Consider the following 18,098-nt stretch of genomic DNA (forward strand, 5'->3'; position numbering starts at 1 on the left):
TCACGGGGGAGGGAGGGGTCCCTGAGAGAATTCCACCGTGAGTGCTTAGCTACTTCCGGCAGCCTTTCCGGCGCAAAGGCCCCTGGGTCTTGTAGGCAGCCGTCCCTCCTCTCAGGCCTGTTTCCCAGCAGGCTCTGCGGGTTGGGCGGAGTAAGTACTTCCGCAGTCAGGTAATGACGTTACGGGTAAACAGGTCCTGTAGCCGTGGCAGCGGCTGAGGCCGGCGGGCGAGGCACCGACTGCCGCTGACCCGGGAGAGAAGCGGCCTGCCGGAATCAGCCCGGGCGGCAGCGCGCCGCCGCTACGGGGTTGGCAGGTAGGCAGCGACTCCGGGTCGGGGGACGCGGGCGGACCCGGGGCGAGTGAACCCAGCAGGCCGAAAGAAACGTGGGGATTCCGCGCGATTCTTTGCGAGCCGTGTGACACCCAGCTTTGGCCTGGAGCTTTACGCGGTGATGCTCGCAACTGTCTTGTGAGGAAACTGCGGCTCATAAAAGTTCAAGGCGTTTACGTAGTGTGGACAGCCAGCTCCACCACCCGGGTCTTCCTAACTATGTGCGCGGTGCCCCTTCCCCTCATCCCGCGGATGGCGCCTGCTCGCGGGGCCGGGAGTGGATCTGGGAGAGCCAGGGGGTGGACACAGAGTGTCGCCGCCGTCCTCTTCAGGGAGCTCAGTGCTGTTCTTGTGCCCGGTGCTCCTCAGATGCTCAGACACGCACGTGTGGTGGGAGTTGGGAGGGAATCTGAACCCTCTCCCTGCCCTCCTTCTCCGGTCCAATCCATCTCATTCAACTCTGCCCTCCAAACATACAGTTGGCGCTCAGGCCGGGTACATGGGAATCTTGCCTGCCTCTTTCCTTCCCTCATCCCCAAACTCCTACATTCAGTCAGTGCTTTACCAAATGCCATCAACTTACGTAACATCGCAAATTGGAACACTTTTCTTCAGCTCCAAGCCTTGGTCACTGTGATAGCCTCTCTGTTTCCAGTCATTCGTTCCACAAACATTCACTGAGTGCAGGCGCTCAGTGTGTGCAGGCACCCTGCTAGATGCTAGGATTACAGTGATGAACAAGGTAGGTGTAGCCCCACTGTCTCGTTCCCTCCAGTTCATTCTCCATCCTGGGTCAGAGTGATCGTTCTAAAAGGCAGATAAGGCTGTGCTTCTCCGCTGAGAATCTGCTGGCCGCCCACTACCCTTATGATAAAATCCAAGCTCATGACGGCGGCTTTCAGAGCGCTCCCTGAACCAGCTCTGGCCTTCCCATCTAGACTTACCCTGTTCCACACTCCCCCTAGTTCACTGGGTTTTAACCACACTAGCCTTTCAGTTCTTGGAATGCATTACATTTCTTTTAGCTTCAGGATCTTCACACATGCTTTTCTTTCTGCCTGGAATGCCTCCTCCCTGCTTCACTTGGCAAACTTTTGGATATTCTTTAGGTCTCAGCTTGAGTGTCATGTTTTCAGAAGCTTTTGTTGAGGGGCACCTGGGTGGCTCACTCGGTTAAGCATCTGCCTTCGGCTCAGATCATGATCCCAGGGTCCTGGGATTGAGCCCCACATTGGGCTCCCTGCTCAGCGGGGAGCCTGCTTCTCCCTCTCCCTCTCTCCCTGCTTGTTCTCTCTCTCTCTCTCTCTCTCAAATACATAAATAAAACCTTTAAAAATAATTTTTAAAAAGGAGCTTTTTTTGAGACACCCCCCATATGAATTATGTCCTCTTGCTGCAGCTTCATATACACCATGTGCTTTTCCTCATACTGTCCGTCCAGAGATCAGAAATGTTTCTGAATAAATGCATCCTCTCAGGGAAGGGAGTGGAAGTGGAAGCAGATATTTGCTCCCTCAGGTTACTGGAAGCTTCCTAAAGTAGCTGGTCTAACTAATCAGACCAGCTACTGGTAGGTGTTAAATGCTCGGACTCTATGTGTAAATGTAACAGAACAGCAGGAAGACAGATCTTTTAAAAAAGCTCGATTAAAAGGAAGCTCAGGGTGATTAAAATGTTTCAAAAGGAAGATGCTAGCTTAGTTCCTTCAGTGGATTCCAGTAGGCCAACGGCTCAGTCCTACACAGACAGCCTATAGACATGCATTAGTTGGCCCACAGTGTTAGATGTGATTTTTCCTTTAAACTTTTGAGTTCAATACTTCCCTTTAAAAATCAGATTTTGGGCACCTGGGTGGCTCAGTTGGTTAAGCTACTACCTTTGGCTCAGGTCATGATCCTGGAGTCCCTGGATCGAGTCCCACATCGGGCTCCCTGCTCAGCGGGGAGTCTGCTTCTCCCCCTGACCCTCCCCCGTCTCATGCTCTCTCTATCTCATTCTCTCTCTCAAATAAATAAATAAAATCTTTAAAAAATAAAAATAAAAATCAGATTTCATCTCTAAATCTGGATTTTTGGCTGTCTTGAAAATCAGTTCTGGCAGCTGGGGAACTTAATTCTTTTTTAACCATTGCTCCTCCTATGGTATACCTGCTCTGGGAAGTTACTCCCATAATCACCCCATTTGGGACAGAACTTTTCTTTTCTTTTTTTTGGGGGGGGGGGACAGAACTTTTCTAAGGAAGCCGGAAGGGAAACAGCTGGGGGAGGTGGGAGCAGAGGAAAGGGCTGGCGCAGGGCCAGCGGGTGGTAGCCTTTGGAACGCTTGGGGTTTGGGAATTGGTATGGCAGCCAGTGGCTAGCCCTAAGTAGCATTGTGTGTGCTTTTTGTGTGTTCGTGTGTTTGCCAGAACGAGCGTGAGTTTTCAGTGTTTCCTTCCCAGAATTGAGGCATCCTTTGGACCAGGAATGCAGGGTGGCCTGGGAAGGGAAAAGATCTCTCTGCTGGTTCTCTTGCCTACAGAAAGAAACCCAAACTCCTTAGTTGGGCACACAGGGTCTTCCTGATCTGGCTCCAGCCGACCTTTGCAGCTCTTTCCTCAGTCCTTTCATCTTCTAGGTCTTCTGGCCGGTTCAGTGACTTCACACTCTTGTCCGTGCTGTTTTCTCCGCTTGGGAAGCCTTTCCCTAGCCTCCTCACTTGGTATGTTCTTGCTGATGCTTCATTCCTTTTTGTGTTTTCTGCTAGATAGAGACAGTCAACTTTGGCCCTAGTTCAGGCCAACATGCCTGTGACATACATTGTGGGTAATGTCCTTATTCCTGGCTTATTTTTTAACTCTCATTTTTAAGTCATGCAGATTTCCTCTTTTACTTGCTTTTGGTGTTATGCTAGGACTGTACTGGAAAAGCTTTTTCATGTCCTTTTGGGTACATAATTGGGGATAAATGTGCTTATGGCTTCTCACAATTTAGTTCAAATGTTACTCCCTCACCCTGTTAACTGCTCTGTTCTCCTGCAACACTTGAGTGATATTTCTGTAAAAGCACTTAACACCGTATACTTTCTCAGTTTCCGTGTCTGTCTTCCTCCAGCTAAACTATGTGCTCCTCCAGGGCGGGCACCATGTCGCACTCATCTTTGTACCCCCAGCATCTAGCAGTGTTGGCATGTAGTAGGCACTCAAGAAATGTGTGTTGAATGAACGATGCCCGTGACAAGCAACTGGACTTTATTCTTTCCTGACCCTTGCTCCTATGACACACTTCCTCCTGGCTGCCACTAGCACCCCTTCAGAGCAGAGCTGCTCTTCTCTAGGGAAACCGGAAGGGAAACAGGTGAGGCTCAGAGAGGTGGAGGCAGAGGGAAGGGGAGCTTTTGGAAGAACGTCTGTGGTTTTGGCGCTGGTGTCTGGGGGCAGGAGTGGGGCTGGCCTGGAAGCGGGCATTTCCTTGGGTGGCTGGGAAGTGATCGGGGACTGAGGCTGCTTTCTTCACAGCTATGGCCAAGGACATCCTGGGTGAAGCAGGCCTGCATTTTGATGAGCTGAACAAGCTGCGCGTGTTGGACCCTGAGGTTACCCAGCAGACCATAGAGCTCAAGGAAGAGTGCAAGGATTTTGTGGACAGTGAGTGTCATTTGGGGAGACGTGGTGCCCTGCCTCCACCCCCACCCGCAGCTGTCATCCTGGCCAGAACAGGGCTAGTGGCTCTCTGGATGTTGTCTGGGCTTTGTGAATTCCCGCATACCAACCACCTTGTCTCCCTGCTCTCTAATGCTCACGTGTAGTCAGACACAGAGCACCAATCAAGACAAATGGTGAAGTGGAGAGAGGATATCCCATCTTTGATTTTTTTGCTCTCAGAAACCTTGAACTTCATGGGGCAGAACTATGGCTTGAGGGTGGGAAAGAGTTATGTACTCGTGATTTGATTTCTTGGAAGTTCAACAGACTCAATGAGGTCATTTTTTAGCTAGATATCCAGGACACCTCCTGTCCCAGCTGGCAAGCAAGCCCAGTGGCAGTGAATACAGGGCAGCTCTAGCTAAAGCAGGGATTTCTGAGCCTTCTGTGCACTCCATAGTCTGTAGAAAGCTTGACTGGTGAAGGGCGGCATGGGCTCCATTGCCAGTCTTCTCACCCACCGCCTGTTGTCCTTCCTCCCTGGGTGCTAGTTCACTCCTCAGTAGAATGAGGTCCCACCACACCCAAGGACATTGAAAATAGCAAATGGGAGATTAGGTACTTAAATGCTTTGAGCTCTTTATTAGTTCTGGTCACAGTTGGCAAACTACTGCCCCCCTAACCACCATTAACTGAAATCCAGTTCCTTATCTGGGGCTAGTCAAGAGGCTCTGTTCAAGTTCTGAGTCAGTTCTTTCATGAACATGGCCTTTGTGCTTCCTGTTACTCCTGGGAAAGCAGGACAGAGCCTGCGCAGAGGATGGGCCCATCAGGAGCCTCATACCTAAGGTTAATAGTCACTGGCTGGCTCATTTGGGACTCAAGGTCCAAGTATGCCCCAGTCCAGCTCTGGGCACCTGGCCACCCTTCTCTCGGTTTAAACCAAGGGTGGAAGACTTTAGGTCAGCGGGCACCAAATTGTTTTGACACAAATTAGAAGGGGCAGTTAGCCCTGCCCTCTTGCCACAAGGGAACACAGAGGGAGTGGTGATGCCGAGAAAATAAAACCTTTTATTTTCTGTTCTTTCCCTAAAAGAAATTGGCCAGTTTCAGAAAATAGTTGGTGGTTTAATTGAGCTTGTTGACCAACTTGCAAAAGAAGCAGAAAATGAGAAGATGAAGGTAAGATCAGCAGGTCTTCTAAATCTTGTCCTGGGACATGGTTCAGTCGCTCTTTTTCTTGGGGAGGGAGGTGTGGGATTTTATTTAGAACAGGATTTTGGGGCACCTGGGTGGCTCAGTCATTAAGCGTCTGCTTTCGGCTCAGGCCATGATCTCAGGGTCCTGGGATCGAGCCCCACATCGGGCTCCCTGCTCCGCGGGAAGCCTGCTTCTCCCTCTCCCACTCCCCCTGCTTGTGTTCCCTCTCTCGCTGCCAAAAAATAAAATCTTAAAAAACAAAACAAAACAGGATTTTAGTAACAAGTGCAGTTAACCTCCGGTTGAACTCATATGCTAGTACACTTTGTCATTCTTGCTTTTAATCTTCACATCACCGAGATAGGTGGTTTTATGCTCATTTTATAAGTGAAGCAATGCAGGCATGCAGGGTGTCGATGACTTGGCAAAGGACCCAAGGCTAAATGGCACACTAAATGGGCCACTGACCACCTGTGTGCTAGACTTGGGGTACTCGTAGACCTGCCCCTGAACTCTAGTCCAGGTCTCATTAGGCACTTGGGATCATGCAGTTATTCCTCCCCCTTATTCCTGAGGCTCTCGGGGGCTCGACTCTCTTGCCAGCTGGGCACTGAGACAGCCCCCATGTGGCCCTTCCTTGGCTGAGGACTTAAAGCTGAAGATGGTTTTAATGAAGCCATGACCTTCTTTGGTGATACTATTTTTCTAGGCCATTGGTGCTCGGAACTTGCTCAAATCTATAGCAAAACAGAGAGAAGCCCAACAGCAGCAACTCCAAGCCCTAATAGCAGAAAAGAAAATGCAGCTTGAAAGGTAAGAAGATGTAAAGCAAGTTCTTAACTGCAATTCCATTCTTCCTTCTTGAACGGTCACCTCTTATCCTTCTTCCTCATCATTGTTCTCCCAGGAATAGTGTCTCACTTACCCTGATTTGAAGATTTAAAAAAATAAAATTACATTTGATGAGAAAGAAAATTTCTTAATATAATACCACCTCTAATATTGAGAGCTTGAAAGCTCAGGTAGCAAGCATCCAGGCTTGGCTGGTTCTCCTAAAGGAAAACACCTCTCGGGGCTGGAGACTACTCATGGGTGGCCCTAGGCTGGGCTTTGCCTCTTTGTTCTTTCTTACCCTCACTTCTTCATTGTGAACTCACATCATTTCTTGGCATTATTTAAATCATTTATATTCTTCTCTAGAAGAATTAAATCCATGGTTTATTTCATCCATTCTTAGGGCTTCTAACAATTTTGTTTTTCAGGTATCGGGTTGAATATGAAGCTTTGTGTAAAGTAGAAGCAGAACAAAATGAATTTATTGACCAATTTATTTTTCAGAAATGAACTGAAAATTTCACTTTATAGCAGGAGGGCAAAAAAATAAGACCCAAAAAAACCTCTGTACTGTTCCTGTGACTTGACTAATGGCCCATGTATGTCCTGAGGGACAGTGTGTAACGAACGCAGCATCTCCAAAGGCGGGAAACAGATCTGGGGAGCTTGCTGCAGATGTCCATGCGCAGCTGCTGAACACCTGTGGCCATGGTGGTCCAGGATCTCACCTCTTGGCATTCTTAGCCTGAACTGAGCAGTCTGTAAATGATTGTTTTTTTTTTTTTTTTTTGTAAATTCCAAGCTTTGGAAAGGAAGAGCAATAAATTATTGTTTTCAAATGGCTTGATCTACCTCTTTTCCTGGTGCCCTTGAAGTGTACATTTAACATCTTGGGAGAACCCTGGACTCTTGAGCCCCTCCCTCATCCACAAAATAAACCAGGCAGTGGTCAGTAGGACCTTTATTTGGACCAGACACATGAGTCAGATGATAGTCCCAACAATCAGACCAATATGGCTTGTGAGCAAAACAGACCAAAAGAGGGAACCAAACAGGACCAGTTATCATTTTCCATGTGTTCACAGGTATGTGTGTGTGTGTGTTTGAGTTGACCTCGTGTACAAATTTAGAGAAAGCTAAGGAACCCAGTGAAGAGACCCTGCATTTACACAATGGACATGTGATGCCCAGCTGCCCTTCCACTTTGAGAACAAGCCAGGATGGATGATGAAACTCTCAGGAAGGGTGAAGTTATCCAACAGGAAGCACACTTCCAGATCAGGTTTGAGACACCAGACCTCAGAGGGAAGGGACTTATGTCAGGTGGTCTGTAAAAACAGAAGACTAAGGTATGGAAAGAATGAATCAGGAGATGATTAAAAAAAAAAAAAAGTCTTTTCTGGGATGACCTGTTTAAGACAGAAACAAAACACCTTCCAGCTTAATCCATTTCTGAAAGTCAGGCCAGAGCTGACCCTTGAGTAAAACCAAGTTCAGGCCTCCTGCAGAACCTTTCCCCAACCAAGGGTGGTGGTAAAAAAAAAAAACCCCATGATACAGTTTTTAATGAGTATTAAAGAGGCATAATTTCAAACTTAAAAATGACCTGAAAAATCCCACCTTTCATTTTGCTGGTAAAGGATATGCTGCGGAGAATCGGGAGTCGAGGGTTTAATCCCATGGGCACTATGGGTCAGGTGATTCCCGAATGTGCCAAGCGGGCCACGTTTCTTGGAAGTTTATCCAGGATCTGGTCTGGTCCTGCTCACAGTGGAACTTGGCACAAGGCGAGGCATCTGGCACCACCTGCCTCTACCCCAGCCCCACCCTCCCGTCCATGCTCAGGTGACTGGTCTGTTTGCGCCAGTGTCCCCAGAAGGGGGCTCTGATGTGGCTCCTGCCAGGGTCTTGCTCTTTCTGCGTCGCTGGTGTGTTTCAAATGCTACCGAAGCCATGGGTTCTGAGCAGTTCTGCTCCTCCTGGGCCCACCCGGAAAACTGCCCTATGGGCAGCTCCCCGCCGCCCCCGCCCCCGCCCCGGCCCGTCGTTATCTCTCTCACTTTTTCTTTCTTTTCTCCTCATACTTGTAGTAGGGGCTCCGCAACATGAAAAGCAGAAGCATAAGAGGGATGAGAAAGTAGGGGGCATAGACCGATAAGAGGGTAAGTCGTTCGTGGAAGGTCTTAGGTCCTTGTCCTTTGAAACCACTGGCTTTGGAGAAATCATCAAATAGAAACGTGGAGAGAATTGGGATTAGAGCTGTCATGGTGTGAACTGAGTAGATGATTGCAGGGGTGCGGATCCACCTGCGGCCTCCTGAAGGGGCGGGGAAGAGAGAGAGAGAGAGAGGTAAGTGTTTGGCCTGTTCGTGACCCTAGGGGTGCCCACAATCTTCTCCATGCCCGCTCCCTTCAGCTGACTCCGTCTACCCCCCACTGCAAACGAATGGAGAACTGGAGGTGCTCTAACACTACCTAACACGCGGAGCTGGGGCTCTAGCACACCGCTGGCCAGAGAACCAAGGCTGGGGGGCGGGATTTAATGGAGAAAAACTCTAGGGCCATAAAGTGGCCACTGCAGTTTACACAAGGCAGGGGGGAGGGGCCCGCCACCAGCATCTGTTAGTAATTCTATATAGGTGAGAAGATCAATAGCTTCTGCCAAGACATGGAGTTGGGGGCTGCAGTGGGAAAGAGGCTGTATGAGCTTAGTTAACCATGTACATTAGTGTGGCCCCCGTCTTTATAAAAGCATTAGTCGCAGGGGAACACTGTAAGAATAAATGAGAAGTGAAGCCCTTCCGGGGTGAGCTGGATGCTACTGCTCAAAAGCCAGTCTGGTGCTACCCAAATCAGAAAAATAAAAGCCAATGATAAAAGGAAAATTCTGCAGGGGTAAAAACAAGAAAAAGGAACAAGTTCAATCTGTAAGCAGCCTCCGGTGTAGGGAGATTTCCAGCTAAGCACAGGCACAGGCCTGAGCCACATTAACGTCCCTTTACCAGCTCCCTCCTGCCATTCCCACCCCACCCCAGGTCACCCTCGCACAAACTACAGGGACCGCTCCCCTTCTCTGAGACACTTTCCCAAAAGATTTCTGGGACCTAATTTCAGAGCAAAGGTGGTTGTTACCCCACCAGTTACCTACCTCTTAAGAAGGCGTACGTCGCTATGGGAAAGAAAGGCAGCTGGAACACAAGCTCGCAAAACAGGAAGGACTTAAACCATGTTGGGGGGGCCTGTAGCAGAGGGTCTTTGAACTCCTTAGTATACCACTCCAGCAGGTTTGTCAACTGAGGAAGAGAAAGGTCATGACGCATGCAGCCGCCTGGCAGGACAGGCCAGCAGCTCCGTCCCATGGCAGCCCAGGTGGTCGCTTCAGAAAAGCTCCCTCGCTCCTCCCAGAGGCTTCTCGCAGCTCCTCCAGGCCCTCTGGGCTACCCAGCATCTGTTCCTGGCTCCGTGACAACACACAGCCCGTTGTGTTGCCCACTGTCAAGAGCAACGGTATCTAGCACTTGGTACGCTCTCAGTTCGAGGAATGAACAGACAAAGGCAACAAATCTGCCAGCAACCTCCTTCCTGGTAAAGGACAGCCGTGAAGAGCGTGCTACCATTTGGCTGGAACAAGAGCAGCCGCACACCGGGCTCCGAGGGCCAGACCGCCTCAAATACAGAGATGAGCCGCGTTTGTCTTTTGGGGGCGGGGTGTGGGGGGGGGGATGGAAGGGAGACACATTTAACTTCTATAAAGATGCAATTTAATGCCTACACCTCAAGCTCCTCATCACTCTTAACTACTCTAGTTCTGCAGAGTTTTCTTGCAGGAGACCAGTAGGCTATTTGTAGAACAAACTGCCCAAACCACAAACTACAGAGCTTCTAGGCTATGTCGCGGCCTGAGGGTTAGCAGTCCCGGTTCCAGCTTGGGGCCCACCCTCCTAATTACGCTGTTAAATCAAAAGACGCCGATCTGTGAACACGTGGCTGCCGGGGCAGAGGAAGGAAGCAGGAAGGTTTGAGGTTGCCCATTTTGTGCCCTTTGTAAGAACCCGAAGCGCAGGGCTCCCCACACCACATGGACTACGGAGGGTCTGTTGCATTACATCCTGTCTTGACACACCTGTCTCCAAAGCCAAATAGGTGTCTTGATATTATGATAAATAAAGGCAACTTCCAGTGTGAGAATTTTGCCTGCAATGGAAAATCCAAAGACATTTTTCCTGTTAATTTTTAATCAAAAGATTAAGGCTCACTATTGTGAAATTGAGGCCTCACTGCTGAAAGTAAGCTTTAAGCAAATATCCAGAAACAAACATTCTGTTAGCATGATCTTAATTGCAGGAAGGCTCTGGCTCGATAACCAGTTTATTGACCAAGTGATATCAAATTTGTACTTGATTCGAAATCGAAATCCACGGCAATACCCTTAGCTTCCTTCTAGGCACTTTTCAGGGTGGTAATGGGGTAGAAAATACTCATAAAGGTTAAGTCCCTGCACCTCTCCTGGGCTCTGTTTCCTCATCTGTAAAACAAGCAACTTGGGACCAAATGTTTAAGGTCCTTTTTTGCTTTCCAGACTTTCTTAAAAAAAAAAAAAAAATACCGGAGGGAATGACCTGCTTTGAAGATTTGCCGTAGAATTTACAAGGCATTCTGGTTTGTTTGAATTTCATTTTCTATTCAATCTGTATTCCAACCTCTCAGATCCACCTATTTCATAAATCCAGACAGTTCTACACAGCACGGGTCATTTCTGAGGGCTGCAGGATGAGATTAGCAAAACTCAAAATAATCTAATCAGCCAGCTCTTGAAGTAATCAATTAGGATCCAAGCACCTGCCCACAGTCCCATAATAGCCACGTGATGCCAAAACAAGGCCTGGACTAAGGGCAGATGGAAGGCAAATCACAGGTCCCTGGCGAGGGAAGAGCATGGGACGTGGGGGGCACAATCCCTGGCTCTGGGCAAAGCGCTTAATCTCACTCAACTTGTTTCCCAATTGTAGTACTTACCTCACTATTGGTGAGATAAAATGACTTAACATACTTGGTCTTTAGAACAATGGCAAGCACACAGTAAATGTTACCATTACTTAAGTGAATGTAATTAACACATACTCAGAGGAATTCAAGTTTAATCCCGTTAAAATCTCACCATGCAACTGGTGGTTAGTAAGAATTATTCTTACTAGGTAAGACCCAAAAAAAGGTTTATACCTGACTCATATTTGACTCAACCTATCACTGTTATCCACTAAACTATTCACCTGACCTTTGCACAGGGATTTCTAAACGAGGAGCTGCTACTGAATAAACCTGTACGTCCCTACCTTAGAATGAGGGCACAGGGGCGCCTGGGTGGCTCAGTTGGCTAAACGTCCAAATCTTGATTTCTGCTCGGGTCATGATCTCTGGGTCATCAGATCAAGCCTCCTGTCGGGCTCCTGGCTGGGAGTGGAGCCTGCTTAAGATTCTCTCTCACTGCCTTTGCCCCTCCCCAATCATGCTCGCTCTCTCTTAAAAAAAGAATGCGAGCACAGACTGATTATCTTTCCTTATTTTTTTTTTTAAGATTTTATTGATTTGACAGAGAGAGAGCACAAGCAGGAGGAGCCGCTTCCTGCCAAGGGGCTCGACCTCCAGGACTCTGGGATCATGGGCCGAGCTGAAGGCAGAAGCTTAACCGACTGAGCCACCCAGGTGCTCCCCATCTTTCCTTATTTTAGCAGAAGCAAGGCAACCCAGCTGCAAATGATACTACAAAATGCTTCCCCATCCTCTCCACGTTCTAAGTCAAACTAAATCCTTACGGTCTCACAGTAAGTTTTTCCGAGTGTTGATCGGTTCAAACCAAGGAATATATTTAATTGGCAATTTTTAGCCCAACCATTATGGGAGCTCCGCAAACTTTTTAGTTCTAGGGGAAAATTCCTTCTATTTAGGGAAGAACAACACAACAGATGTTAAGATTCGGCATTTTTTCAAAGAGAATCTGAGAATAACTCAAGGATTTTATTATTATTTCCCCATAAAGAAGCAACAAAACCATCAATCTCTGAACTCCCTCCAATACTGACCACTGACCAGAGGTGGCGGGTGGGGGCCTTACACACACCCAGGGAAGAACTGTCTTCAAAAGGACCAAAGTGTCTGCCCCATGAGGGTCTGGGGCAAAGAAAACCCCAAGCAAAACGTCGAGTTGACCGGTAAGGAGGGGCCGGGGCACCGGCAGGACCTAAGGACGGCGGGAGGGAGGGGGGGGGCAGAACCAGAAGCGGGGGGGGGGGGGGGGGGGGGCTCGGGCGGAGGAGGGGAGGTCTTGGGGACGCCAGGGTACAACAACCGCAGGGCGCGCAGGAGCCCCAAACTCGACGACCGGCGGCCAGGACCAACCGTCGCCCTCACCTCGACCGGGTAGAATTCGCGCGGCAGCACCACCTGCAGGTCCAGGAGCAGAGTGATGGGGACGTGGGAGAGGAAGTAGAGGCCCAATAGCCACTCCAGGCCGCGCCGGGCGCCCAGAGCCCCCATCATCCGTTGGTTACGCCGGGCGGGAGCCGAGGCCGCGCTCGCCGGGACCGCCGACGTGGGAAGAGGGCCCGTGGCCGTACAGCGTCCCAGGGCTCCGCGCCCCGGCCGCCCGCTCCGCCCCCTCCGCCCCTCCGCCCCCTAGAGGGCTACGCCGGCCACTCCCATTGGCTGGCTGCGAAGCTGCGGCGGGAACGGCGCTCGCCGCAGAGCGCACCCATTGGCTCGTCCGTGTATAGCGTGTCGAGGCGGCGCCCCGCAGACCATTTCTATTGGCCGCCGGGGGCGCCGCGTGGGACAGGGGCGGGCTCCTCGCCCGCCGCGTGGGACGGCTGGTTGGCGCGCAGCCTGCGGACTGAGCGGGCGTGCGGGGGCCTGGCGCCCGCCGGGCTTCTAGCCGCCGACTCCGTGGCGCTCTCTGGTCCCTTTCGCTCGGTACTCCGTTCGTTCACCGCAAACCTAAAGCGCTGACTGAGCGGCTCCTGTGGGCCGGGCCACGGGCGCTTCTGGAGGTGAGCTCGCAGTGCAGCGGAGGTGCCGCAGACCAGGGCCGGCCGCACAGTGCGTTGTGATCCGCTCGGTGGCTCGGCATTCACGGGCCGTGGGCACAGCGGCAAGATCCCTGTCCCGCAGGCATTGAGGCGTCCCGGGGCTTCCGAACGTTGCCTAGGAGGCAGCCAGCCTCAATTAAGCAAGAAGCACAGGGATATAGTAAGACGATGGACAGGTCTTGGTGATTGGCTGTGAAGAAAGAGGGAGGATTTATTCATTCTGCAAATACTGATCTTTAACTCTCTGCTGGGCCCAGCCATTCACTGAGCAGTGGGACACAGGAGAAGTGAGTTGAAGAGAAAGTAATCTGTTTCTGGCTGCGTTGACAATCAGCGGTCTCTGCAGCATATGAGTGGAGAAGTCTAGGAGGCAGTTGGATGAACCTGTCTAGAGATGTAGGTTTGTGTGGCAATAGCGTGTGATGGGAGTTGAAGTGTTGAGAGCAGAGGGCCAGTAAGAGGTCTTAGAGGAGCTCCAGCCTCAGGGGTGGTGTGAGGAGGGGGCTGAGACACAGGTGCACAACAGGAGTGTGATGTCACAGAAGCATGGGTGTGTATGTGTGTGTGTGTGGGGGGGGGCTCAGTCCTGTCGGAGCAACCCTGAATGGCCCCCGTGGTGGCCCTGTGAGAGCACCTGTGGTGTGGTGGAGGCAGGGCCAGATGACAGCGGGGCAGGGAGTGTAGACCTCTGGTTAGGAGGAGAGGAGAGAGCCAGGGGAGTAGCTTGAGGGAGATGTGCCCCATACAGGGCTTACTTATTCGTTTCTCAGAGGGGAGAGACTAGAACACTTTCTTGTTTAGATGCTTTTTTAAGTTTCTGGGTCGGGGGAGAGGTTGTCCCTCTAGGAGGAAGGGAGCAGGAAATGTGGCTCAAGGCCCCCAAGGGCTGGAGAGAATGGAAGGATTAAGGTTAGGTCAGAGGAGCTCTGTGCTCCCCGGGGCCGGCCCCTTGGGACTGGGCCAGAGAAACTGGTGGCAGTGTAGAGGGCCCAGCTGAGGTGGGTGGCCATGGATCTGGAGGCCCGATCTCCTAGGCTGTGTGCTTTTCTCCATGGCGGGGTCTGCTCAGCAAAAAAGGCTGTTGACTTATGCAGGGTTGGGGTTCAGAAAGACTGGTGATTTTGAGGCGTTGGATGAGAGAGCGATTGCAAAGAGGGAGCATGCACTTCAAGCTGGATAGGGAGGAGGCCGCGTGGGACCAGAGGGGCTGGCAGCCTGGGAGAGCTTGGGAAAGGGAATGGGTGTGAGGCCAAGGAGGCAGGGTCGGCATGGTGGGCGTCACTGGATGAATGGGCCGGAAGGCGGGGAGATTAGGACAAGGGGACACAATGTCACAGGGTCAGAATTTCTGGTGTCGGAAGAGATTCTGTGCAGGGGAAGGTGTGGCTGAAATGGAGAGGAGGGGGAAGGTGTTTGGAGATGGGGTCAAGGGACAGAGAGCCAGGGCGTGTGATGGATGGACGGTGAAAACCACATAGGATGATGGTGGTGGCAGTTGGGTGGAGAGAAGGCTGTGAGCCTGTTGCCAAGAGGAGTAACCAGGAGAAGGTGGGCACGGGCTGGGGCGTGGCTTAAACCTCAGAGAGTGGAGGGGAAATGGTGAGCTTGTGGCCTTGGGGAACAGGGAGGCCGGTGACCCCACCTCCTAACCCTCAGGTCAGGTGTGTGAACAAATGAACGGCCTCCACTGGAGAGGGCCGTGGGGAAGCCGAGACCTCCCTGGGAGGGCAGGGAGCCAGGTGTCCGTTCCTGCAGCAGGTGAAGGCTGAGGGTGTGGAGGACTTTGGGCTCTGGAGAGGAGGGGGCTGTTCACTAGGGAGGACGGCGGGACAGAGCCCCTGGCGGGAGAGCATAGCAGGGGAGGGAGGTGAAGCTTCCTTCCGGTGTGGTGTGCAAGGGATGAAGGGCACTCATGGCTGAACGCGGTCAGAGCACAGAGTTCTGGCGGCCCAGGGCCTGTCGGGGGCAGGTGGAGCCCCCCCCACCCCCTCCACGCACACCCCACTCTGGAGGGGCAGGTGGAGCCCCCCTACACACACACACACACACACACACTCTCTCCCACACCCACTCCGGAGGGGCCTGGCAGCAGGGTGCTGGGCCCAGGCCCCAGCAGTGGCTTTCCGCTGCACCGCGTGCTGATTAGAACTGCTTGCTGGGGGGCGGGGGAGGGCGTGTGGGGCCCCGAAGCTGGCGTTTGCCCAGGGAATGTGTAAGTGTACGGCTGCTAACGTGACTGATCCTCGGCAAACCTCGCACCCGGCCAAGCTGGTTGTCTGTAGACAGAGACTTGCAAGGCCAAGCACTTTCCCTGCAAGGGTTTTCTATCCAAAAAGAAAAAAGCGTGCAGCTGCTGCCTTATGTTTGAAATTCCTTTAGTGGGGGAGCTGCAGCTCTTCACTTGAGGTCAGATAAGTGGTAGAAGGCAAATGGCCCTAGGGAGGAGGGAGGAGGGAGGACGGCTCATCAATCCACAGAGCCCCCCACCCAAAGCAAGGGTGAAGTGAAAGACTGACTTGTAAAAGGGGGGGGTGTTCTCCAAGCAGTTTCCCTGTCTTTCTGAGTGAGATGAGGCAATGTTTAGCACCTTTTGAAAATGATTTGTACTGTGATGAGATGGACGCCGTTAGCCCAGTAGTGCTGGAAGTGGAACCCCAGCTGAGAGGTGCTCAGAGGAGCACTCAGAGGAGTTCCTGTTTGGCAGCAACTGTAGAGTTCTTTCCTCTGCTTTCGTTTCACTTTTCTCTCTCCTTAAAACGCACCCACACTTCTCGCAGCTCCCACCCCCCCTTCCCTGCGTATCTGAAGGCCCAAAGGCCCCCTCCCCAGCTGGTCTCTGTTTGGTGGTGCTGCTGCCGTCTCTGAGCCTTGGTGGCGTTCTCTGGGACACGTCTGTTCCTCTCACTCTGAGCCACACTGATCTGACTCTGTGTCTCCACACACCTTTCCTGCTGGACTGTGGGTTCCATATCTGCCATTTCACTAACACAAAGCCGGAGTCATTGTTGACTGAACTGTGTACGAAAGCCTCCTGGCTCGTGGACACTGCCACCTGCTAATGGAAAATGCTAAGACCTAGGAAGCCACTGTGGCTCTAGGATCTGCAGATGGCTTCACACCTCAAAGCCCAAACCTGATACATTCATTAACAAAAGCTACGATTCTGGTGGTGCTGGAGGCATAGCAAGGGGGCTGTGGGAGGGGAAGATTCAGAATGATCTCTCTTGAGATCTGTGGGTTTTGTGGAGTTTTGAGTGATTACCTCCTTTTCATGTCCAAGACCCCGGGAACGTAGATGGAGGGGCAGAGTGGGTGCAAGTTAGTTCTCGAAGACTTTGTTTAAAATTTGGATATTTTGTTGTTCATGGATCTTTTGCATTAATTTTTATTTTTATATTTTAAAGGATTTATTTGAGAGAGAGCAAAAGCGAACACAGAGGCAGAGGGAGAAGCAGACTCCCCGCTGAGCACAGAGCCAGATGCGGGACTCGATCCTAGGACCCTGCGATCATGACCTGAGCCGAAGGCAGATGCTTAACCGACTGAGCCACCCAGGCGCCCCTTAATTTTGATTTTTAAAAAAAAATACTGCATTAAGATATTATCTATCCTGATTACTGAGTTTTTGGTACCACCTAAGTTTTGTGCCTTGGGGAATATCTCCCTCACCTCACGCTTGTCCCAGCTCTGGTTGTCAGGTAGGAGTGGAGCTAAGTTTGATTTGGGGAGGAAGGGTCAGATTACTGGGTCTGGAAAGCTAAGAGTCCGTTAGGTTTGATGTCAGGGCAGTAGACAGTGGGAGATCTTGAGCAAGGCAGATTGGGATGACAATCACGTTGCAGGAAGATGCGTCTGGCCCTAATGCGCAAGGTGGACTGATTGATGTGTGGGAGAGGGCTGGAAGCAAGATCCTGGAATTTGTACACTTGATCTTAGCCAAAAGGCGGAGAAGCGATGAGATCCTGGAATTTGTATAACTAGAGTGTGTTTCCAGAAGCTTAACAGTTAAAAAAGGAAAGAGCGCGAGGTATTAGGGTCAGGCTTTTTTTTCAAGATTAAATGGGTTTCAAATACATCTGGTGGGGGAAGTCAAGGGGCCCATGTAATGGGAGGGTTAACATTGCTCGCTTATCAAGTGCCCACTATATACTACAGCAGGGGCTGGCAAACTTTTACTGTAATGTAAAATGTACTGTAAATGGCCAGACCATAAATATTTTAGGCTTTGTCGGCCATGCCATTTATTATGTGAAAGCAACTACAGAAAATATGTATATGAGCAAATGTGGCCATGTTCCAATAAAACTTTATTTACAAAAACAGGCACTGGGCCTGATTTGACCCATGGTGGTTGTAGTTGACTGATTCCTGCTCTAAGGTATTGTTATCTCCATGGTCAAGGCCAGGTGGCCATAGGTTCTAGTTAGTAAGTAGAAAGAAAGCATGGAGGGAGTATATCCATCATACTAAGGCCTAGGCCTGGAAGTGGTACACATCCCTTCCAATGACATTCCAGTGGAGAGAATTTAGATGTGCCCACATGTTGCCACCAGGGGCTTGGGAATGTAGTCTGATCTTGTGCCAGGGAAAGAGATTTCAGTGGTCCATGAACAGTGTTTGCCACAGCTTCCTTTAGGGGCAGTTTCAGAACATTCATGGAAAGATCATTGATTGATGGCACTGGATGAGTTTGTTGAGGAATGTGGTCTCAAAGTACCTTTCCAGGGGCGCCTGGGTGGCTCAGTCGTTAAGCGTCTGCCTTCGGCTTAGGTCATGATCCCAGGGTTCTGGGATCGAGTCCCGCATGGGGCTCCCTGCTCTGCAGGAAGCCTGCTTCTCCCTCTCCCACTCCCCCTGCTTGTGTTCCCTCTCTGGCTGTCTCTCTCTCTCTGTCAAAAAATAAATAAAATCTTAAAAAAAAAAATCAAAGTACCTTTCCATAGATTACTTATTAATTACAAAGGGAAAGGGTACTTTTTTAAAAAAAACTCTCTTTTTAATTAACATATAGTGTATTATTTGTTTCA

General features: G+C 50.7%; 2 protein-coding genes across 2 annotated transcripts; one reads left to right on the top strand and one right to left on the bottom strand.

The window, feature by feature from the left end:
• Positions 1-147: 147 nt before the first annotated feature.
• Positions 148-7,382, top strand: IFT20 (intraflagellar transport 20). Its single transcript, XM_035027742.1, is given in 7 exon segments — positions 148-316; positions 3,427-3,639; positions 3,642-3,669; positions 3,831-3,959; positions 5,053-5,138; positions 5,866-5,969; positions 6,419-7,382. Coding segments are annotated over 6 exon segments (480 nt in total). The 5' UTR covers positions 148-316; positions 3,427-3,588; the 3' UTR covers positions 6,501-7,382.
• On the bottom strand, positions 6,937-12,617 carry TMEM97 (transmembrane protein 97). The gene is made up of 3 exons (XM_035027741.1): positions 12,398-12,617; positions 9,138-9,282; positions 6,937-8,306 (listed from the first exon to the last, which is right to left on the bottom strand). The coding sequence occupies exons 1-3, from the start codon at positions 12,524-12,526 to the stop codon at positions 8,047-8,049; spliced, it is 534 nt and encodes a 177-aa protein (XP_034883632.1). The 5' UTR covers positions 12,527-12,617; the 3' UTR covers positions 6,937-8,046.
• Positions 12,618-18,098: the final 5,481 nt, after the last annotated feature.

Source organism: Mirounga leonina, unplaced genomic scaffold (assembly GCF_011800145.1).
Source record: "Mirounga leonina isolate KUSES-001 unplaced genomic scaffold, KU_Mleo_1.0 Mir_200, whole genome shotgun sequence".
Classification (NCBI taxonomy): domain Eukaryota; kingdom Metazoa; phylum Chordata; class Mammalia; order Carnivora; family Phocidae; genus Mirounga; species Mirounga leonina.